The 23543-nt window shown below is 51.0% G+C and overlaps 2 protein-coding genes and 1 long non-coding RNA gene across 5 annotated transcripts in view; 2 read left to right on the top strand and 1 right to left on the bottom strand.

The window, feature by feature from the left end:
- The window catches only part of LOC138154429 (tyrosine-protein phosphatase non-receptor type 11-like), a 39226-nt gene extending 30187 nt beyond the window's left edge, over positions 1 to 9039 (top strand). For all 3 annotated transcript variants that reach the window (XM_069079189.1, XM_069079191.1, XM_069079192.1), the window contains 11 exons: positions 1125 to 1238; positions 1694 to 1790; positions 2218 to 2297; positions 3196 to 3351; positions 3442 to 3573; positions 4244 to 4398; positions 4503 to 4570; positions 6913 to 7064; positions 7246 to 7343; positions 7790 to 7890; positions 8013 to 9039. In XM_069079189.1, the coding sequence (XP_068935290.1) occupies positions 1125 to 1238; positions 1694 to 1790; positions 2218 to 2297; positions 3196 to 3351; positions 3442 to 3573; positions 4244 to 4398; positions 4503 to 4570; positions 6913 to 7064; positions 7246 to 7343; positions 7790 to 7874 (1137 nt within the window). In that variant the 3' untranslated portion in view covers positions 7875 to 7890; positions 8013 to 9039. The remainder of the gene's footprint in view (positions 1 to 1124; positions 1239 to 1693; positions 1791 to 2217; positions 2298 to 3195; positions 3352 to 3441; positions 3574 to 4243; positions 4399 to 4502; positions 4571 to 6912; positions 7065 to 7245; positions 7344 to 7789; positions 7891 to 8012) is intronic.
- A 2333-nt stretch (positions 9040 to 11372) lies between these two features.
- Positions 11373 to 23543, bottom strand: part of RNF223 (ring finger protein 223) — a 14256-nt gene continuing 2085 nt past the window's right edge. Inside the window, exon 2 of the mRNA XM_069078346.1 lies at positions 11373 to 13055. Coding sequence (XP_068934447.1) covers positions 12309 to 13046 — 738 coding nt within the window. The 5' untranslated portion in view covers positions 13047 to 13055 and the 3' untranslated portion in view covers positions 11373 to 12308. The remainder of the gene's footprint in view (positions 13056 to 23543) is intronic.
- Positions 12362 to 23543, top strand: part of LOC138153933 (uncharacterized) — an 18095-nt gene continuing 6913 nt past the window's right edge. The window contains exon 1 of the long non-coding RNA XR_011166502.1: positions 12362 to 12482. This is a non-coding gene — a long non-coding RNA (uncharacterized lncRNA). The remainder of the gene's footprint in view (positions 12483 to 23543) is intronic.

Raw genomic sequence — 23543 nt, 5'->3', positions numbered from 1 at the left:
GGGAGAGAATACTAAGGATTGGGGAGAATCCGGGAAGGCTTCCTATAGGAGGTGACACTTGAGCCCTGAAGGAATCGAGGACTTCTCAGAAGAAGAGAGGAGGATCTAGGTTAAGAATTGGCACGCTGAGGGGCGGCTAGGTGGGGCAGTGAATAGAGCACCGGTCCTGGAGTCAGGAGGACCTGAGTTCAAATCAGCCTCAGACACTTAACACAAAAACTAGCCATGTGACCTTGGGCAAATCACTTAACCCCAACTGCCCCTCCAAAATGCAAAAAAAAGGTGGGGCACATTGAATTAAAGGAACATGGCCTGCCCTCAAGAAGCTCACATTCTCCTGATGGGATACAACGTGTGGATAGATAAATATAAGGTGATCTGAGGAGGGAGAGAATACTAAGGATTGGGGGGAATCCGGGAAGGCTTCCTATAGGAGGTGACACTTGAGCCCTGAAGGAATCGAGGACTTCTCAGAAGTAGAGAGGAGGATCTAGGTTAAGAATTGGCACTCTGAGGGGCGGCTAGGTGGGGCAGTGAATAGAGCACCGGTCCTGGAGTCAGGAGGACCTGAGTTCAAATCCAGCCTCAGACACTTAACACAAAAACTAGCCATGTGACCTTGGGCAAATCACTTAACCCCAACTGCCCCTCCAAAATGCAAAAAAAAGGGGGGGCACATTGAATTAAAGGAACAGCCAGTAGGTCTGTTTGTCTGCAACCTAGAGTGTGTTAAAGGGAGCCATATGAAATGAATCTGGGAAGGTGGGTGGTGACCAGCTTGTGGAGGGCTTTAAGCATCAGGATTGAGCAGTTTGCTTTTGGTCACAGAGGCAATGGGGAGCCACCAAACACTCTGGAGTGGTTGAGTGAGGTGGTCAGACCTGTGCTTTTAGGAATATTTGTTGGCTGCCATGTGAAGGATAGTCCAGAGGGGCCAAGGGAGACTGGAAGTCTAGACCTGTTGTAATTAAACAGAAAATATCGAAGTTTCTCTGAGAGAGCCTTTACAATAGCCCCCGTATACCCAGTGGTGGGGGAGAAGATGAGGGAGAGGATTGGAAGGTCTAGGGCCAGGGGAGGGACAGGGCTGGCCAAGCTGATGCTGACCCCACTCTTCTCGCCAGCCATTCAATGCCACCAGGATAAATGCTGCCAACATCGAGAACCGTGTCCGAGAGCTCAACAAGATGGCAGACCAGAGTGAGAAGGCCAAGCAGGGATTCTGGGAGGAGTTTGAGGTAAGGGCAGAAGATCAGGTTGCTGCCCCTGATCTTGGTCCAGTACCAGGGGACCTGAGCCTCCTGAGGTCTCATCCTGACCTTGACTGTGTAACTGAGTCTCCCCAGGCCTTGAAGAAAAAGAAAAAGGGATAAGGACGATCCTGAGAATGGAGAGGAAGAGGTTGGGAACTGGGGGCAGAACAGGCTTAGGATTAGCTATAGAGTTAAGGCTGAGGCTAGAGCTGTGTTCTAGGGTTAGTGCCAAGGCTGAGTTTGTGGGGCTTTAAATATGGGATTGGGTCCAGGGCTGAGCTGGGAGACTAAGAATGGGGTTTGGGTTGAGTTGTGGAACTGGCATCAGTTCTGGGGTTGGAGCTGAAATGTGGGATTGGGGCTAAGACTGAACTGTGGGGCAGGGCATGGGACCAGGGCTGAGCTATAGGGCTGAGCCAAAGTGGGTCTTATTTCCCCAGATGCTGCAGCAGCAGGAATGTAAACTTTTGTATCCCCGGAAGGAGGGGCAGCGCCCTGAAAACAAAGCCAAAAACCGCTACAAGAACATACTCCCTTGTGAGGATCTTAGGGTGGGGGTCTGAGGGTGGGAGAGAGCCCATAGGCCTGCCCTTTCTAGTCCTGGATTTCTTTCCCCCTCCTCTCCCTCCAGTGGGTAGTTCTTTGAACACTTCATGTCCTGTGCTAACTGACCACATCACTTCCCCTGTCCCCCACAACACTCACCCACACTCTGCCATACTCTCCCACAGACCATATCTGAATACACACAGGTATTCCTCAGGCATTCACATCCCCCCTCTCTCTACCACAGCTCCCTCTACCCTTCAACCCCAGAAAGTTCAAACACTAGCAAAGGAGAATGAGGAGAGATGGAGACCAGGGTACCCTGTGTCCTGGCATTCAGTGTCCCAGTATCCCAACCTGTCCCCAACTCCCAGCTCTTCCTCCTACTCTCTCTCTTTTCTCTCCCTTCCCCCTACAGTCGACACTACCCGAGTCACCCTTCGAGACGTGGATGGGAGTGTACCGGGGGCTGACTACATTAATGCCAACTACATTAAGGTGTGTGTGTGTGTGTGTGTGTGTGTGTGTGTGTGCATGCAGGTGTGGCCATGTACACAGCTCTTGCTGTGACCATGTGTGTTTAGTGAAAAGAATATTAACTTTGGAGGTGGAGACCTGGCTTGGCCACTTACTCATTTTGTGACTTTTGACCTCTCTAGGTGTTAGTTTTCTCATCTGTAAAATGGGTGGACAGTGTGGGAGGGTGGGGCTTGAAAAATCTCTCTAAGGGACTTTTCAGCTCATGTGCTTGTGACCTTGTTTATATACAAAAATCTGTATGTAGAGAGCATGATATGGTGTGGAGGAAACTGGATTTGGAGTCTGATGTCGGGATCCCAGCTCTGTAGTTTACTTGCTGTGTGACCTTGGACAAGTCACATTTGTTGCTTAGTGCCTCGGTTTCCCCTGCTGTAAAATAAGGGTTTGCATTAGATGACTTCCAAGGCACTTCCCAGTCCCCAGTTTGGTGACCCTTAGAGCTGACTCCAGGGGCCCTGGGGGCCCAGGTGGTGGCCTGCTTTCCCTGCTAGTGTCTTAGAACAAGGGTCAAGCAGCAGGGGCTGGGTGCCTTCCATCTCTGGGCTTTGAGATTCCTTATTGAGAGCCCCATTTACTTCCAAGTTCTCCTCCTGGGCAAAACCCCAAACAGCGGGGCTATGCCAGGGTTACTTGATTCTAATTTGCACTCCCATCTGCCCCTTGGCACGTTTCCATTGTCTCCTGGAGGTTAAATTCACTTTTTGTCCCGGGCCATCTCCCACCTACCACTTTGATCGGGCTCCCGCTGGGTCATCCCTGCCTCTGGGATCTTGCGGGCCCCGGGGGCTGCTGCAGAAAGGGCCCATGATTGTGCCCACGACCATAAGCGCAGAGCACCCTGCCCATCCTCTTTCAGAGCATTCCTGAGGACGGGCAGAGCCAGGAACCTGCCAAGGTGTACATAGCCACTCAGGGCTGCCTGCAGACTACAGTCAATGACTTCTGGGCCATGGTCTACCAAGAGAACACGCATGTCATCGTCATGACGACCAAGGAGATGGAGCGAGGACGGGTGAGGGGGCTGGCTTTGGTGGGTGTGGGGCGAGCTTGGGTCATATTCCCCAGCAGGGCCAGGCCTCACTGTTTCCCCCGACCCCCCCAGAACAAGTGTTTCCGCTACTGGCCAGATCAGCATTGCACGAAAGATTACGGCTTTGTGCGTGTGAGCCACGTAACAGAGAGGGAGGCCCAGGGCTACTACGTTCGGGAGCTGGAGATGGGGCGCACAGACAGGGTGAGCCTCCAGGGAGGTGGCGTGGGCCGGAGGGTGAATGGGGTTTTGGGGGCATGGAGACATCTGCCTTGCCACAGCTTGGGAGGGGGCTCAGGGGCCCAGCAAGGTGGCAATGCCCGTCTAGAAGACGAAAGTGGAGGGGTGACAGTTGTGGGGAGGCAGGACCTCCTCCCAGGATGCATTGGGGTGGGGAGTGGGGGGAGGGAGCATCTCATCCCTCTTCCATACTCCTGTTTCTCTATTTAGTTTGAATGAACAAACATTGATTTCTATGTGCCAGGCATTGTGCTAGGGGATAGGAGGGGGGAAGGGGAACAGAGACAGAGTCAAAACAGTTCCTGCCCTCAAGAAGCTTACATTCTAGAAAGAGCTCTGAGGTCAGAGGATCTGGATCCCACATCTGACACTTACTGCCCTTATCAGCCCACCAGTGAGTCAGTTAGCATTTATTAAGGGTTTCTTACTAGAGGCCAGGTACGAAGCTAAATTCTGGGGATCCAAGAAAGACAGATGACCTTGGGCAAGTCAATTAACTTTTGGCATCAATTTCTTCAACTGTGAAAGAGAATCTTGGGCTAGAAAACCCATATGCAGATACATAAATGCAAAGTTTTTACGAAATGATGGAGTCAGGGGTCTCAGACACTCTCCTTCCCTTTGCCCGGTCCAGGAGGAGCAGCCAAGGAAGGTAACACATTACCAGTACTTCAGCTGGCCAGACCATGGGGTCCCCACAGAGCCTGGTGGTGTTCTCAGCTTCCTGGACCAGGTGAACCAAGCCCAGAGCAGAGTCCCAGGCTCTGGTCCCATAGTTGTGCACTGCAGGTATTTCTGCTGTGGGGGAAGGGGTGGCTGCAGGGATTGATGGGAATGGTGGTGGGGAGAGGCCACCAGCAAGCCCCTCTCGAGTGACCGGCTCTTGTCCCTAGTGCTGGCATTGGACGCACGGGCACCATCATCGTGATAGACATCTTGGTGGACACCATTCGCAGGCAAGGTATGGCTGCTCCCCAGCTCCTAACACTCCCATCCATGTTCCAAGCTTCCTGCCAGCCCGTCAGCATTTATTAAGCTCCTACTGTTTGTCCAGCCTCGTCCTGGGCTCTTGGAGAAAGAGACACAGTTTATATAAGACAAGATCCCTGCCCTCCCTGGGCCTGCAGTCTAGTGGGGGACGTGATATGAACACAGATAAATGCACACGACTTCTAAATTAATGTGTCAAGGGGGAAGCCATTACCAAGCCAAGGAGATCATGGGGGGCTCCCTGGAGAAGGTGGCATTTGAATTGGGCTTTAAAAGATAAGCAGGAATTTTCACAGTTAGAGCAAAAAAAGGAAGAACATTCCAGGCATGGGGAACCTTGTGAACAAATACACAGCAGTGGAGGTTGACTTTAAGAAAGTCTGATGTTGTTGAGCTGCTTTTCAATCATGTCTGACTCTCTGTGACTCCATTTGAGGTTCTCTTGGCAGAGATATTGAAGGGTTTTCCATTCCTCCTTCAATTCATTTTACAGGTGAGGAAACTGAGGCAGACAGGGTGAAGTGACTCACACAGCTAGAAAGTGTCTAAGGATGGGTTTGAACTCAGGAAGATGAGTCTTCCTAACTCTGGCCCAGGCACTCTCTGCAGTATGGTGCCACCTAGCTGCCCAAGAAATCTGGTCCATTGTGTCAATTACTGTAGGAAGGTCCAGGGGGATGGAGAAATGAGGATTGTATGGGAGGTCACCCGATTATGGTGGAGTGGTGGGGACAGAAGCCAAAGTGGCCTGAAGAGAGAGTGGATAGGAGCAGCTATGTGGCGCAATGAATAGGGCACTGGCCCTAGAGTCAGGAGGACCTGAGTTCAAATCCAACCTCAGACACTTAACACTTACTAGCTGTATGACCTTGGGCAAGTCACTTAACCCCAATTGCCCTACCTTCCCCCTCCAAAAAGCAAAGAAAAAAAAGATTAAAAAAAGGAGAGAGAGTGGGTGGTAAGGAAGTAGAGGCCTCATGTACAGACAGCTTTTTCTAGTTTTATTGTATGAGGAGGGGACAGAAAACGGCACAGAAAAAGACAGGGAGAAGCTGGTTCTGGAGTATATATGATATGGGTTCAAATCCCATACCTGTCCCTTTCTACCTGTGTCAGTCGATAAGCATTTATTAAGTGTTTACTGTGCACCAGGAGCTGGGGTTATACCAAAGGGCAACAATGAGGACTCTGCACGACTTTGGATAAATCACTGAACTTCTGGGGTCTCAGTTTCTCCAACTGTAAAATAATGAGGTTGAACTCAGTGGTCTCTGAAGTCCCTTCCTGCTCTAGATGGATGAAATGATTGCTTTGGAAGATGGGAGAAGATAGAACCTCAGAGGTCACCTGGGGGAAAACCTCCCCTATGCTGATTCCCCTTCACCCTGTCTCTGGCAGGGGTTGTCCAGCCTCTCAGCCCTCTCTCAGCAGGGGAAGCCTGGCCACTTCTGGGAAACTTGAATTGTTAGCAATTCCTCCCTTACTCTGGCTGAAATCCAATATTTGTGCAACTTTGACCTTTTGGCCACTAGGGGATGTAGTGGACAGAGCGCGGGCCCAGGAGTTAGGAAGATCGGAGTTCAAATCCAGCTTCAGACACTTACTAGCTGTGTGATCCTGGGCAATGCAGTTGGCTACTACCTGCCTCAGTTTCTCCATTTGTGAAATAGGGATGATAAGGCCACTTACCTCCCAGTTGTGAGGATCAAGTGCTATTTTTAAAGCATGTATCACAGTGCCTAGCATACAGTAGGTACTATATAAATGCTTGTTCCGTTCCCCTTGTCTTTCCTTCTGGGCCCAAGAAGAACAAAGTTCATCCTTCTTCCCACAAGTCAGCCCATTGAGTACTTAAAGAGAGATGGGGAGATGTGAGCGTGTTTGTGGGCGAGATGAAGAGGGACCAATGTTGAGGGAGAGATTAAAGAGAGAGGGGAATAAAGCTCAGAAAATGAGGTGGGGGGTGGGAATGAGATCCAGGATCTAGGGAGGATTTGCTTGTTTGTAGTAGTAGGGCTGGCTGGCTTGTCCTCGTGCCTGGAGGGAAAGAGAGTGGGGCCATGCAGAGGAAGTCTGAGAAATGGACAGGGCAGCTAAGGGAGTTTTTGTTGGATGATTTCAATCTTCTCATCAAAGGAGGGTGCTAGGACCCCATGTTGGGATCTGCCTCCTAGGCCCTGGGGACCCCTGTCTCCAACTCCCATGACTCCTAGGTTCCTGCATGTCTGCCTCTCCCCACCCTTCATCGATGACTGCATTTTGTGCCCCTAGGCCCTATGTCTGTGAAGTTAGTGTCTCTTCTTGTCCCCCCAGGACTGGACTGTGATATTGACATCCCCAGGACCATCCAGCGGGTGCGGCAGCAGCGCTCTGGGATGGTGCAAACAGAAGCCCAGTATAAGTTTGTCTATATGGCTGTACAGAGGCATATTGAAGGGGAGCAGTGGCGGCTGCAGGAGGAGCAGGTGAGCCAGACTTGCCCTCCCAAGCACCCCCCCCCAATGCCCTCTGACCCCCTGTGCCCCATCCTGGGTAAACCAGCCTCCTCCCACACCCCCCTGGATTCAGGCTCCCTTCCCCATTCCAGTTCCTTTCCCAGCCCTTGGCACCCCCTCCCCTTGCTGACCTCTGTCCCCCATCTTGCAGAGGAATAGGCGGAAGGAACGGGAATATCTAAACATTCGCTCCCCGCCTTCGGACCCCTCCAGAAGCAAAGGCCTGTCACCCTCCAGGGCACAGTCTGTGTGAGTGGGTGGGGGAAGGTGGTGGGGGGGGAACCTGACAGGAGTACAGGGGTGAAGTACTGTGGGGAATAGAGTGGAATGATGGGGACTTCAGCACTAGATGGTGTATTGGGGGGCCTAGCCTGTCTGTGGGGGCATTAGAGGAGAGGGAGCCCAATCAGCACCTCCCCCAGCATTAGCCAAGGCTCCCACCAGGGGGCAGCAGATGACCATGGGCCCTATTGGGTAGCCCTGGGCTTCAGAGTGAAGCCACCCCCACCCCCCAGGAGCTAAGTATCTCTTGGGGAGACTTGATATGGGATGGCTGATAGAGACACAGAAAACAGACTTAGGAAAATAGGCTTGGTGGTTTGGGTGGGGGCTGAAAGGGATTGCTGATAGGCTCCAGGTCTGCCCAGAAGCATCTCCCCACCTTGGGTCTGAGCCCCAACTTTCTTCCCCACCAGGATGAGTGAGGATTCTGCCTGTATCTACGAAAACCTGAATGTTAGGGCTCCCTCAGTATCTGGCCTAAGCAACATGGGAAGATAAGGCTGAGGCCTCACAGGTACCCCATGGGAGCGGGGTAGAGCTTGGGGCTGGTGATGCCAACCTAGGGGGGGCACTGGAGGGGGGCATGGCTCTTCTGCTCTGGGTATAGCCCTCAGACCTTGCCCTCTATTTCCCCAGGGCTGGGCATGTTCACATCTGTCCGTCTGTCTGTCCCTCCTCTCCTCCTGCTGAAGCAAAGTCCCCTGAACAGTGATTGGAGCCTGCAGCAGGAAGCCAGTCACCTGGGAGTCGGGGGATAGCATGTGGTCTGGGGCTAGCTGTGCTCCCTTGTTCCCGCAACACCAGACTGGCTGCAGGCTTTTCTTAGTTGGGGGTTTAAAAAAAAAAGGAATTTTTTTGGGGGGGCTGTTTTATAAAAAAAATTGATAGTGATTTTTAGGGACAAGACCTTTTCAAGAAGATATATTCTGGAGGGGTTGGGGTCCCCCTTTCTCAGACTGTACTCTCCCCCCTCCTTTTCCTTGTGTGATCAGGTGAGGCTGGGGCCTAGGGAGGGAGGGGCCAGCCCCATCCTCTCTGTTTCTTTTTGTATCTGAACCCTGTACCAGGAAGGAGCAGGAAAAGCTCAGGGGGAAACTACCCTTCTGACTGACAGGGGTGTGTGTGTGTGTGTGTGTGTGTGTGTGTGTGTGTGTGTGCATGTGTGCATGTGTGTGTTCACATGGAAGGGGTCTGTTTGGATCTTCTGGTGTGTGTGTGTCTGTGTAACTGGATGTGTGTGACACAACTTTTGAATGTGTAATACGTGTTTGATGGGTGTGCACCGTTTGCTGTGTGTCTGACTGCGTGTGGGGAGTGCGTATCTGTGAATCACAAGCATTTATTAAGTGCTTTCTGTTGGCCAGACCCTGTACTAAGCACCAGGGTTACAGAGAAAGACAAAACCGCTTGTGTCCAAGGTCGGGGAGCTCACAGTTGAAGGGGGGAGCCAGTCTGCCAAACTTCGTGTGGCTGCATCCAGATTTGTGTGACTGCATACATGACTCTGCATGCTGAAGTGTGTGTATGAAGCTGGGTGAGGGGCTTCCCTTCCCTTCCTCTCCCCTAGTACCTCTGTAGGCCTGTGAGTGGTCCCATCTTGGCCCCAGCATAACAATTGGCCCCTTGTGACTCTGTTTCTAATAAATGCTGGACCTTCTCACAATGTTGGCTTTGAGCCTTTATTTTTCCTGTGACTGGGTGTGGGGGAGGGGAGTATGAGTTGGCCTTGGTACTTTGAAGTTTCCAGCCCTGCCCTCCCCCTCCCCCAGCATCAGGCAGTCTTATGGAGGAAGTTGACTCTATCTTGGGAGGTGAGAGGTAAGGTGGTGTGAGAATTCAGGAAGCTGCCCCTCCCTGGTCCTCCCTAGTGTGCTTGGGTGGGTGATGGGACTGCATTGGACCCCACTTCTGAGGATAGGGAGAGGATATATGGACGCTGCCTGCATCTTGTCTGGACACCACTGTGTTTCATCTGTCTTGTGGGGGATGGATTATGGGGTCTGAAGGTGGGATGGCCCATTTGAAGGGTGTGGGATGGATGGTGAGAAGGGAATACCTGAAGTCTTTGGCCCCAAAGACAGCACACAGCATGGTCTCCTGTAGGGTGGGGGGAAGGAGAGAGGGCAAGAAGGTCCCACAGCCCACTTCCCATCCCCTATGCCCTTTATGTGCTTGTCTCTGCCTGGAAAGAGTTGTTCTTAGCATATTCAGGTGGGAGTCTTGTCCTCCAAGCCCCCAGAGGTGCCTGGGGCAGCCATAGCTCGTGCAGCATTCAAGGATTCTCTAGCAGCTTGTCCTTCCTTCTTACACAGTTCTCCCCTTCCCATTAAACCTGGATCCTGGAAACTGCCTCCTCTCTTAGGGTGCTCAGGGAGGACCAGAGGTGGGAGGGCTTGCTGACCCCTCTTCAGGGCTGCTCATTCACCTTCAGTGTCCACCTTCCCCCAGCTCTCACCTGTGGCTCTAGCACACACATCAGTCACACCTGGTAAAACCATCCTGGCATATGGGTTAACCAGGTGGAGGTTAACTGAGGGACCTCTGGCATGTTGGTGAGTTGGGGTGTCTATCCCAAGTATGAGAAGAGGAATGGGTGGGTGAAAACAATTTGTTCTAACAGTCATGAAGGTGACCAAAGCAGGATGCTGTGGAGTACTTAGGGCTTAGTCAGACATGGCAGGCACTGAGGTTATCTATGAACCACTGCATCCTGGGCCATCCCATCCATCTGTATCTATCACCAATCCTACTGATTTTGGTCCTGCCGTTGGACTTCAATGCTTCAGAAAAGGAGAGTGAGGCAGAATAGGCCTCACTAAATCCAATTCACAAGCAAGTCAAGACTTCACCCATGATGCCACTGGTCCTTTTTGAAAGGAAGGGCAATGCTTCCCCTCCTGCCTCTCTGGCCACTCCTGTCTTCCCTTGTTCTCTTCCTCCTCCCATATTCTAAGTGTTTGTGTCTGTGTGCCTCTCCTTCAGGTGTGGTCACTGACTCTCCTCTCTTTGCTCTCCACCATAACAAAAGCTTGTTGGATTGGACAGATTTAATCTGTCGCCCTCCCCACACCAGCACCCACTTTCATTATCACCTCTATGCAAAGAACCCAGATCTCTGGTTCCAGTCTCAGTTTCTCTAGTCCATCATTGCCAATGTCCACTGGACAGTTGCCTGGGCCATCGGCCAGCATCTCCATCTTAAAATGTCTGAAATAGAGCTCTCCTTTTCCAAGTCCACCTCTCCTTCTATTAACTCATTCAACACATTTTTTAAGGACTTCCTCTCTACCGGGCATTGTACCGGCACTGGAGACATGGAGAGTAAAAATGATGCTGTCCCTGCCCTCATTAAGCTTACATTCTAATGGGACTACCATTGTCTCAGAGATTTGGTCCTGGAGTCAGCCCTTTCAGTCAATAGCATCTAATGTTCTATCATCTGAAGCACGTGTGTGTGTGTGTGTGTGTGTGTGTGTGTGTGTGTGTGAGAACTCCCCTTTATCAGGTCAAGTCAGCACTTCTTCCTGACTTGGATTCAAGATGTATTTTCATAGATTGCCTCAAACATTTCCTAGCTGTGTGACTCTGGCCAAGTCGCATAACCTCTGCCCCAGTTCCCTCATCTGTGAAATGGGGAGAATTAGAGTGTAGACCTCCCTCCCAGGGTGGTTGGGAGGATCAAATTAAATGATACATGTACAATGTTTTGCAAACTTCCAAGTGAAAATGCCCTGAAAGGTCAGATGGGGCTTTGATCCTTGTAGTCTGCGTCAAGGGGCCTGGCCCTGGCCACACGGCCTGAATGGAAGCTGTCCCACTCTGTCCTCGCAGTAAGTTCATGTTAGAACTCAACAGAGACGATCCTTGAAGTGCACGAAGCTTCTTGGATGCCAGGGAGACCCTGCTCCTGCCTTCTCTGGGTCTCTGTTCTTCCTGGGATGAGTCTAGAAACCCCCAGGGGCTAAAGTCGAGGTTTTATTTTTTTCCCACCCAGGCACAGATACAAAATTATTTATTTCTTTAACAAACAAACAGTAATTAACAAAGGAGGGGACAGATTGCCCCTTGGATCCTGCTGGCTCCCTGATCACAGGTCAGTCATGGGTCTCTGGGGTAGGGGGACTGGCAAATGGAAACTTTGCCAGTAAGTTAATGCCCAAGATCTGCTCAGACCAGTGGAATAATGGGGGTGGTGGTATGAGAGAGGTCAGCGAGGTCTGGCTCAGTGCTCCCACCTGAAGATACATTCTACTAGTGGGGGAGGAGGGGTGAAGGTCCGAGTCAGTCAGAGCAGGGAAGTGTGTGTGGGGTGATCCTTGAGGAGGGGCACTTCATGTTGGGCAGGGAGGGGTCTAGGGGAGGGGAGGGACCAGCCCTGCCCAGCCTGGGGGAATCCCTAGAGAGAGGATGGCCTGGAAGACGCCAGAGCCTCAGGGGTGAAATGTCCACATAAAAATAAAATACACACACAAGCTATAGAAAATTACATTATCACTGTCCCAGGGGGCTCTCATTTTGCCCCCATCTTTATCCATCCCACCCTCCCCACATAGTTCCTTTTCACATTTTAATGAAGGATCCATTAGAAAGAGCTCTGGACCAGGAAGCAGCAGACTTGGGCTCAAGTCTCAGGCTCCGTCCCGGGCTCCTTGTGTGTGACCTTGGACAAGTCACTTTCTTTGTAAAGTAAAGGAGTTAAACTAGCTAGCCAGTAAGGTCCCTTCCAGCTCTGACATGTCTGAGGCCGTGATGGCTTGACTAAGTGTTATCTCCTCACTTCACGCCTTGTCCCACGCCCCCCAGACAATCAGGTCCTCCAGAGTCAGTCCCATCATGTAGACCCTGGGAGGCCCAGCAGCCGGGTAGTCAGGCTAGCCAGGGGGCCAGGCCGGATTATTGCACTCAGCGGAGGTGGGCGAGGGCCCAGCCGGACTAGTTATCATTCAGAGGGAAGGAGGAGGGCGTGGGCCTGTGAACCACAGAAGGGGGCCGGGTGAAGCAGCGGAGGTTGCCAGTCTTGAACGCACACTGAACGGGCCACAGCACGATGCAGAAGAGGATGATTAGAAGGACAGTGATGAGGACAATTCGTTTCCAGTCACTGCAGTAAGAGCATCGGGCCAGGAAGCCTCTGCGCCGAGGCGGGATGGGGGACGGGGGCTCCGCAGTGTCCGGCTTGCTCATGCCCACATCCAGACAGATGCAGGTTGGGGGCTCCGATGTGCTGGGAGGCAAGGGGGGCCTGTAGCAGAGTTTGCTGCCGTCCATCCAAACGGGCTCCTCCTTCCGCAGATGGGGGGCCAGCGAGGCCAGCAGCTCTTGGTTGGTGCGCAAGGCGGGGGCACCGGTCAGCGGCACAGGTGTGGGCTGGCGGCAGAGGGGGCAGGGGATGGTGTCGTCGGACTGCCCGGCAGGCTGGGCTGCCATGAGTCGAGCCAGGCACTCCAGGCAGAAGACATGAGTGCAGGACAGGACCTTCGGTGTCTTAAAGATATTATCATAGCCTGTAAAGCAGATGGAACATTCCAGTGGGGACGACACCTTCTCTGACCCGTCTTCTGGGGAGCCCGGGGCTGACGGGGATACTGGCATCATGGGCACCACGGCTGTGGGGCTGGTCGGGTCCGGTGGGGGCACCCCCGTGTGCCACACTTGCTGGGTTGATGACATGGTTCTGATCTAGGGGGACAAAGTAGAAACTGAGTCATAGACCAGAGAGTCCTTTGCCCCTCTCATCCCATCTCCCATTCTCCAAGTCCTCAGAGAAGGAAGGAGGCTTGGCAACCCCGTTCTGCTTCCTATCCCCTCTGTTCTGAGGAAGGCCTGCTTTATACCTAGCTCAGGTCATTCCTGGCACAATCTGAATCCACCCACTGCCCTCCATTTGGTCTAGACAACCCTTCTGGGAGTATGGCTGAGTCCAGGGTTGAACACCCCGTGGGAGTCTCAAAGATTTAATTAATTTATTTATTTTTTAGTTCGCTTTTTTTTTTTTTTTTTGCTTTTTGGAGAGCAATGGGGTTAAGTGACTTGCCCAAGGTCACACAACTAGTTTTTGTCTTAAGTGTCTGATGCCAGGTTTGAACTCAGGCCCTCCTGACTCCAGGGCTGGTGCTCTATTCACTGCACCACCTAGCCGCCCCTCAAAGATTTTATATACACACCTAAGGGATACCTATGATCTCCTTTGACCTTCAGAGCAATCCTGTGACCGAGGCATCATTTTAATTCCATTTTACTGAAGACATTGGGGCCCATCAGGGTAAAACTAGTGTTAGTACCAGGATTTGAACCCACATCCTTCTGAATCTAGGACTAACATGTTATTAGCTGTGCCAGGCTGCCTCCAAGGACTAGAATTCTGGATAGACTCAAACTTAAAGTCTTCTTGATGCCAAGTTCAAAGAGAAGGATATTCTTTAACGGAAATTCTCAGTCTGTTCAAAGTTGTGTCCCACTGTCTGTGACCCCATCTGGGGTTTTCTTGGCAGAGATACTGGAGGGGTTTGCCATTTCCTCCTCCAACTTATTTTACGGATGAGGAAACTGAGGTAACCAAGGTTAAGTGACTTTCCCAGGGTCACACAGCTAATAAATGTTTGAGGTTGGATTTGAACTCAAGTCTTCCTGACTCTGGGTGCTCTGTCAACTACACTACCTAACTGCTCCATTCCCATTTCAGCCCTGCAGAAGTAAAAGGGAAGGTAGTTTACATTTCTTGCTAACCACCCAGACTCTGGGCTTCCTTTCTCCTTAGCAAGTGGGCTAAGCTGTGTGTGAAAGAGTGTGAGTATGTGTGTGTGTGAGGGGAGGGGAGTTACAGAACCCCTCTCTCCTGAGCAACTCCTGGGATTTCAGCTTAATCATCTATGAGGGATGCCTGAGTGGAGGGAGGGAGGGAAAGCTGGGCCAGAGTCCAAGGCCTGGTTTGTCCCCCTGCATCCAGGATGTTTTGGGAAAGAGAAAGGGAGCTATGGGGACTGGCATAGTTAAGAGGTAAGAAATTTTCATTAGACCTTTTAGGGGGAGTCAGAGAAGATATTGAATGGAGGGACAAGAAGGCCTTGTTTCCTTAAGTGTGTGTGTGTGTGTGTGTGTGTGTGTGTGTGTATGTGTGTATATTTCCTGGGAAAGGGGCTTGTCATTTCTCATTCATCACATTCTCATTTACAGCCCGGGACCCTGTCCAGGTTGCAGGGCCAACAGTGACCTTGGCCAAGGCAAAGAGGGTAGCTGGGAGGATGAGATACAGTTCTCAGGGAGTCCTTGGGCTAGACTGGGAGATATGAACCTGGAGCCTCACATCTGAAGGAGGGTACCTGTCAACCTGTCCCAAGCTGACCCCATCATCATGCCCCTCCTCCCCCAAAGTCACCCTTCCTGTCAGGCTCTCTAGTTCTGTGGATGGCGCTGCCATACGTCTGGGTAGCTAGGTTTCCTACCTGGAACCCTCCCCCTCTGCCTCCTGTCCCCATCCAGTCAGTGGCCACATCTTGTCAATTCTATTTCTGCGTCTTTCCTGTCTGTCCCCTTCTGTCCACTCACGGGGCCTGCCAATCTCATCACCTCTCACTTGGACACTTCTATTCAACAGATGTGGGTTAAACCTCCCATGTGAAAAGTGAGACGCTAGACACATACAGATCTCCTTGCCTCTGGGGCCTCTGGGCTCTCCCTGCTCTAATTCGACCTCACCCTCCACCCCCTCAGCTCCCCAATTAATCACTGAGAGACATCTGGAGTTAGAGTGAACTAGAGTGACTCTGGGCAAGTCATCAGACCTGTTTGAGACAGTTTCATTGCCTGTTAAAGGAGAGAGACAGTGTGTCTTGGTGGATAGAGGGCCAGTCCTGGGCTCAGGGAAACCTGGGTTCTAGTCTCGCCTACAATACCAGTGTTGGTCTGTGTAACCCTGGGCACATTATTTAACTTCCCAGGGACCCACAAGGGTAGAGGGAGTTTCCTGTGTCAATGGAAGCCAACACATCCCTAACCCTAATAGCCCCTCCCAGAGCTAGAAGGATAAAATTCACAAACATGCTTAAAGTGCTCTGTAAACGTTGGAGGCCTTTGAAACCTCAGCTCTCTTCCCCTCACTGTCCCAAGCCTGAAGTTTTCCACACCCTGGGTATTGATTTGGGGGATGGGGGTTGCTGCAGAATGTCCTTCTCCTTCCCAAGCACCTCCTGGGGTCTCAGCTCAGTCAGCCCTGAGGGGCTGCCTGAGAGTGGTTGGTTAGGTGTGGGGAGGGAAGGGAATCTGGGTCAGGGTCCACAAGCCTGGATCATGTCATTCCTTTGTTCAGAAAATTTCATTGCTCCCCATGCCCATAGGAAAGAAATAAAAACTTCTTTGCCCGGCTTTTAAAATTCTCTGCTCGATGGCTCCAACCTCATTTCAAATTACTCCCCGACAAGATAAATCCATCAAGTTCTGGACTTGGTGTCAGAAGGCCCAGGTTTCAGTCCCAGCTCAGACACTCACCAGTTGCATGTGGCCTTGGGAAATCACTGTCCTGCTCTCAGCCTCAGTTTCTCCATCTGTAAAATGGGCATGATATCCCAGCCACGCCCAGCTAACACAATGCTTGGGAGGGTCCGAGGAGAGCACGTATTAAAAGTGTTAGAGAAACGTCAATCCTTATGACAGGATAATGATCGTGACCTTTCCACGAACCTGACCTGCAGTCTTTTTCCTCAGTCTCCCATGCCTGGAATGCCCCTCCTTCCTCATCTCTGCTTGTCAAAAATCCTTCCCTTCCTTCCAGATTTAGTGCAGATGTTCCTTCTTCTCCAGGAAATCATTTCAGATCCACCACTCTCACTCTGCTCCCTGCTCCAACATTTCTCCTCCGACCCCCTGGTCCCCACCTTATCTCCTCACCAAGGTCCCAGGTCTCATTATCCCAAGGAGAAAGTAAGCCCCTTGAGGGCAGGGGCTGTGTTGCTTTTTATCGAGCATAACCATAAATGCTTGGTGCATTAGAGGCAATAAGAAGGCCTAGGGCAACAGGGATATGGAGGCAGGAGGACACACTCTTGTCCTCTCCCATGAGCTTCCCAGCTCTCCTGTGGAGGGGGGTGACACCCCATGCACATTCTGTCCTGATGGGCCCTTCCTCTACTCTGACAGGGGAGCTACAGGAGCCTGACTCTGGAAAGAACCCCAGGGGCCATCCAGTGCAAGCCCCCAGGACAAGCTATGTTCAAAGACTTGTCCAGGGTCCTGGAAGTAATTGAGCATCAGAAGTGAGATTAGAACCCAGGTCCCCTGACTCCAGGGCCTCTGCTTTTTCCACTGACCACTGTCTTCCTATTTTAAAGATGAGAAAACTGGGGGTCATCCATAGGAGGTGACTTGCCTGGACTCACACAGCTCACAGGTGACAGTGTCTGGATTTGAATTCAGGACATAGCACCCATTCCATTCTGCTGGTCTGACTCCAAGCTTGTTCTACTGAGGTCTCTGAGATAAGACTGGATGGTAACCCTTCTTGTAGAGGATTTGTCCCAGTGAGAGAATATAAGAAAAGTGCTCTACAGACTTTACAATGTATAAAAAGGCTAGCTATTAGTAGTAGTAAGGATTTGGGGGGTGGGGTGGGGTGAGGGCTTGGACTGGGAAGTTACTGACATCTCCCCAAGCTCTGACATAATGAGATCCTCTGACCAGGGGCCAGAGCAACCCTCTTGAAATCCTTGTCATTCTGTGATCTTGGACAAGTCACTTTTCTATGGAGCTCAGTTTCCCTATCTGTAAAATGAAATAAGATAAAATTGTTGTTCAGTCATGTCTGACTCTTGGCGACCCCTTTTGGAGTTTTCTTGGCAGAGATACTGAAGGGTTTGCCTTTTCCTTCTCGGGCTCATTTTACAGATAAGGAAACTGAGGCAAACAGGGTGAAGTGACATGCCCAGGGTCATACAGATAGTAATGTGTCTGAGACTTGATTTGAACTCTGGTCTTTCTGACTTCCAGGCCCAGGGCTCTGTATAAAACAAGACAAAGTGTCTGTATATGTATATGTGTGTGTGTGTGTGTATGTATATAATAAGGGCTGTCACCTCCACCTCCTGGCCTCCCTGCCTCCCTCCAAGGCTCAGCTAAAGCCTCCCTTCTACAAAAAGCCTTTCCCAATGCCTCTTAATTCAAGTGCCTTCCAGATGAGTGGATTATCTCCAATTTAATCAGTTATATCATTTAATCACAGTTGTTTACAAATTTTCCCCTCTATCAGACTGTGAGCTCCCTGAGGGCAGAGACTGTCTTTTGCCTTTTTTGTATGCCAGTACTTGGCATAGTTCCCAGCACACAGTAGGAGCATAATAAATGTTTACTGACTGGCTGACCTGGACATAAGAACTTTGTGAGCCTCCGTTGGCCACTGGGCTGAGCCCAGGGCCCAGCCATACTGGCCTTGATGTAGCTAGCACTCAGGCTGTCCCCATCAACAATATCCTTCTTCTTAGGTCAGAATCTGTTTGGACCTCATTGGGTGACAGTCATTAGGACCAACAAATATTTATTCCTCACTGGGGGCGGGTTCCAGAAAGGGACAGTCACACCTGTGGCCGTGCCATGGCTGCCAGTGACTGTGGGGACCCAGAAGGAGTGGGATAGGCTCTATGCTGGATGCTTGAGGTGTTGGGTCATCAAAACCCTAGAGAATTGCTGGCCAGTGACTCAGCTGGAACATGAGCTCTGGGAACAACAGCATGTGACTTGTCACTTGACTAACAGTGTGCCTCATGTAGTGGAACCAGGCCTGGGTTCAAGTTCTGACTCAGCGTTCGATCTGCTGGGCCATCTTACACAAGTTCCTGTCCCTCTCTCGGCTTCTGTCTCCTCCCTGAAAAGAGGGGGTTAGACCAGAAGGTCTTGGAGTCCCCTTCCAGCCTCCCCATTCTCTAGGTCCCTTGAGACAAAGGAAGGTGGCCACCTAGAAGAAATGGACCTACAGTTTGTGGTCATCAATGGAACTCTCAATCTCTTGCTTCCCCCGGGGCATTTTCTCCTGTTACTGCTTCCTCCCTCCTCTGTCTATTGATGTCCCAGGCTTTCTTTAAATCTCTGTGGTGCCATCTTCCTGAGTTCAAATCCAGGCTCAGTCACTAGCTGTGTGACCCTGAGCAAGTCACTTCACCCTGTTTGCCTCAGTTTCCTCATCTGTGAAATGAACTGGAGAAGGAAATGGCAAACTGCTCTAGTATCTTTGTCAAGAAAATTCCAGTGGGGTCATGAAAAGTCAGACACGATTGAACCACAACAAAATCCTACCTGCTACAAGAAGCCTCCCCCAACCCCTTTCCATTCCAGGGCCTTCCTTTGATTAATTATTTCCTATTTATCCTCTAGAGAGTTTGCTTTGTATATATTTGTCATCCCCATTATACTGTAAGCTCCCTGAGGGCAGGGATTGTCATTTGTTTTTCTTTGCATGCCCAGAACATAGTAAGTGCTTAAAAAAATACCTGTTGATCCAAATTGTGATTTTTATCTTGTGTGTGTATGTGTGGTGTGTGTGTGTGTGTGTGTGTGTGAGTGAGTGTGTGTTTTGGGAAGGTGGCACACACCTCCAAAATGAAGCTTGAAGCCTATGGGGAAATCTGGTCTAAAATACAAAATTTGTTTGGCAAAAGTGGGTGCATATGAAAGCAAAAATCTTCATCACAGTGAGAGGACCTAGGCTGGCTGTTTGGCTTTGGCAGAGACCCAGCATCTGTCTGACCTAATTGCCCTTCTATAGATCAGATGGCTCGGTACAACCTCTTGTTTGCCATCTGAGGATCTGGGTTCAAAATTACCCTTTGCTACTTCTCGCCAGTGTGACCTTGGCAGAGTAATTTCAATTTTCTGGGCCTCAGTTTCTTTAACTACAAAATGAGGGTGTCGGGTTGGTGGCCTCAGAAGTCCCTTTGACTTAGCACCCTGTCATCTTGTCTGGCGGCGTTTCTATGGCATAAACTGAGTAGATCAGACTCTTGAGAAGGGGCCAGCTATAACTGCAGTTCTAGCTCTGGAGGGAGGGTAAGATGGACATTTGTCACCGCAGATATGAGGACGGATTTTACACTATTTCCCCTTCCCCATCTCTGTGTTCCAGCCATGCTGTTCTCTGTCTGCAGCATTCTCTCTCCCACCTCCCGGTCTTTGCATGGGCTGTGCCCGATGCCTGGTGTGCACTCCCCCCTTCAAGCCCTCCTGCTGGGAGCCCTAGCTTCCTTCAAAGTTCAAGTCAGGGACCTCCTCCTCCCTGATGCCCCTCAGGCATTAATGCTTTCTCCAACTCCTCAATTACTTGGTGTGCGTGTTAGACTGGGAAAAGTGCTGGCTTTGGGCTCAAATCTGTTATCTCTGTTTCTCATTCCATTTCTTTGGGCCTCAGTTTCCTTACCTGTTAATTGAAGAGATTGCACAGGGAAAGAAAAATTGATTTCTTCTGGTAAATTGAAAGCCCTTGGAGGGTAGGAGTTGCTCTGTTTCTGTCTCTGGCACATAGTAGGTTCTTAATAAATGCTCAGTGTAGTGCATTGAACTGAACTGAGGTCACCTGAGGGTCAGGCAGGACCACAAACCTCAGAGTTTCAATAGGGTCAGAAATCGGACTGGGGCTTATCACCCTGGAGAAGCACTAGAGGGCGCCACAGGACACAGAGCTCAGGACCTAGAGGCAGGAAGCCCTGAGTTCAAATCTAACCTCACGCACTTACTAGCTACTTTGGCTCTCTGTCTGCCTCAGTTTCCCCATATGTAAAATGGAGATAATAATAGCACCTTGCTCCCAGGATTGTTGTGAGAATTATGTGAGATAATATTTGTAAAAAGCTCTATAAATTTGTTGTTGAATCATTTCAGTTCTGACTCTTTCTGACCTCATTTAGGGTTTTCTTGGCAATTTGCCATTTCCTTCTCCAGCTCATTTTACAGATGAGGAAACGGAGGCAAACAGGGTGAAGTGACTTGCCTAGGGTCATGCAGCCAGTAAGTGTCCGAGGCTGGATTTGAACTCAGATCTTCCTGAATCCAGGTCCAGAGCTCTGTCCACTACGCCACCTAGCTGCCTTGCTCTATAAATGCTAGCCATTTTAAGTAATTTTTTTTTACATGCCCACCACTGTGACTGTAATGCTCCTATGGAAACCTGTGATCTCATTTATAGGGGTGAAGCTTCTGCAGAGAAAAAATACTAGCCTTGCAGGAAGGAGAGGTCTGGATTCGAGTCTCAGTTCCTATGCAGCTGCAAACCGGGGATGGTAATACCTGTCCCTCACAGGGGAGTTTGGAAAGTGTTTTGTAGGAGTGGGAACATTTTCGAAGGGCAGTTGGGAACATTAGGAATAGCTGCAGGCCTCCTCCCTGACCAGACATGCACATACATCGGAGATCCAGGCCACCAGGCTGCCCCAGAACCTACTCTTCCTCTCCCACTTCCTTTAGCCCCTAGGCTGACTCCGGCCCTACCGGGCACTGGAGTGGCAGGGGGTGGGGGGTGGTTTGGGCAGGGCAAGGGCAAGTTTTACAAAGGTCTGGGGTTTTCTGAGAGGTACATTTCCTGTCTCCTGGCAAAGGAACTGGCCCAGCCTGATGTTCCTGTCTGACACAGAGCGAGGAGATCTCAAAGCCAACCTTCTTAATGGCAGCCTGCCGACCCTGGGACAGGAAATGATCTCCTCCACCTGGAGGATTTGGGGAGGCCTCCCTCCCAGCCCTCAGACCTAGCTAGCATCCCAGGTGCTGCTTCTCCAGGGGCAGGAAGGAGCCTCCCAGCCTCGGCTCAGTGCTGAAGGTGTGCACGCTCACAGACTCTCAACTCCAAGGTTTGCAAAGGGCTTTCTCACAATAACCAGAGGTAGAATTATTCTCATTTTACAAATAAGGAAACTGAGGCAGAGAAAGGAGAATATTTTTTTTTAAAGCAATCAGGGTTAAGTAACTTGCTCAAGGTTACACAGCCAGGTGTATCTGGGTGGGTGCTAAGTGTCTGAGCCTGGATTCGATCCCCAGGTCATCCCGACACTGGAGCCGGTGCTCTTACTCGCTGTGCTACCTGGCTGCCCCTAGGAGAATATTAATTAATAATAGCTAGCATTTGTGGATTGCTTTAACATTTGCAAAGTGCTTTACAAATGTTAACTCATTTGTCCTTTACACTTGGGAGAAAGGCGCTATAATTTTTCCTATTTTACAGATGAAGAAACTGAGGAAGGCAGAAGTTAAGTGACTTGTCCAGGGTACCACAGCTACCAAGTATCTGAGGCAGGATTTGAACTCAGATCTTTGTGGCTCCAGGCTTGGCCCTCTGTCTGCTGTGCTACTTAGTTGTCCATGGCCTTGTGGATGGGCCAGGGTCACACAGGATTGTCAGTTCTGGAATGAGAGGCAGCCAGGGACAGTAGAAAAGAGCCCTGGACTTGGAGTTAGACAGCCTGTGTGAGGATTCACAGCCTCCCTGGGATTCAGTTTTCCCAGGAAGGAGTGAGATTAGATAATCTCTGAAGCTAGGGGGAGCCATATTGCATAGAACTCAGGGGCCCCGAGTTGCAGGGAGTTAAGAACACAAGAGTTCAAATCCAGCCTCAGACACTGACTAGCTGTGTGACCCTGGACAAGTCAATTAATCCCATTTGCCTCAGTTTCCTCATCTGTCAAATGAGCTGGAGAAGGAAATGACAAACCACTCCAGTATCTCTGCCACAAAAACCCCAAATGGGATTATGAAGAAACAGCTCAATAAAAAGCATTTATGAAATTTGAACCCAGAATCTGGGAGCTGCTCTCTGGTCACCAGAAGGTCAGTTGGGTGGCCATTGGTCTACAATGCTACCTGCAGGGTTGCAGGTGGAGATGGAGTCCCTGAAGAGTGTCCTTTTCCTCCTCTGGCTCAGGGAAAATTCCCTGTCATGAGGGGGGGACTCTTACTTTCCCTACTCCTGTCCCTCATCTAGTCTCCTGGAGACAAACCTCTGTCTTCCTGATGTGTGATGGCCTGGTTGGGGCCTTCATGGATGGGAGAGTCTGTGGCTGGGGATTGTGGGGCTTTGGGCAAGAGCCCAGTGGATCAAGGTTGAAGGAGGGACCATGTGGTAAGGGGGCACAGCTCAGGTGACCTGCATCATTGATAACTGGGGGATCAGCAGTGGGATATCCCTGTCCCAGCTTTTCTTGTCTTGTCTCCCCCCCCCCCCCCACCTTAGGTGGCTGCTATCCAGCCAGTCAGGTGTCCAGTGTTCCTGGCTCTGTTCCCCTCCCTTCCCAAACTTTCTCTTAAGAGAAAGTCAGTCCCTGGGTTTCCTCTGGTCTGAACTTGATTCCTTGGATAATATAAGGCTTTGAATGACATTTGGGACATGCATAGATGGAAAAAGGGTGTATTTGGGTTACTTTTAGTTGGGGAGGGAGGAATGGGAACAATTCCTTATTGGCTTCTCTGGAACACCCTCTGGGCAGACATCCAGTCTGCCTCTGAAAAGAATCTGGCTTCACTTTTACCCTCTCTGTTTCCCCTCTCCCCCAGGGTCAGCACCTTGGTTTCCTGGGCTACCACCCCAAAGCAGAGGGTGCTACTAAGTTAGGGAAAACCCTATCTGTTTTCCATGGCAGCTTAGAGGGGGAAGCTTTGAGGACGGGCATCCCCCCCTACTCCCACTTCCTGCGGCTCTTCCCACCTCAACAGGGGCTCGTCCTGTGCTGTCCCCTCCCAGCTTTATGGCCAGCCACCATGTGGCCATTAGCAAGCCAGCCCAGCCCAGCCCTAATGACTCTGGTTAAACAAGTTTCCCCAGGAACAGGCTGCAGGTTTGAGGGGTGGGTGGGGATGGATGGCTGGGGGCCCCTCAGGGAGGATTCTCCCAGTCCCAGCCACCTCCCTGAGCCCTGCCCCCCCCTTCCCCCATCTCTGCCTAACAAACCTGGTGAACTACAGGGAAGATAGCAGCTGGCTAAGTCAGGATTCCCGCAGGTTGAGACAGTGTGACCGAGACAGCGTCACAGTGTCACCTGCCCGTGGCCAACAGAGATGACTCCCCAACACCGTCACCTCTGGGGGGGATCCAAGCTTCTCAAGGTGACAGTCAAGGGCTCCAGCCCCATCCCTGGATATACCTCCCCCCCAACACACACACACACACACACACACACACACACACACACACACACACACACACACAC

This window comes from Petaurus breviceps, unplaced genomic scaffold (genome assembly GCF_028583685.1).
Source record: "Petaurus breviceps papuanus isolate PSGF00001 unplaced genomic scaffold, PetGlider_PUasm1.0 91041, whole genome shotgun sequence".
NCBI lineage: Eukaryota > Metazoa > Chordata > Mammalia > Diprotodontia > Petauridae > Petaurus > Petaurus breviceps.
Note: the sequence above shows the minus strand (reverse complement) of the source record. Positions and strands in the feature narration are given on the sequence as shown.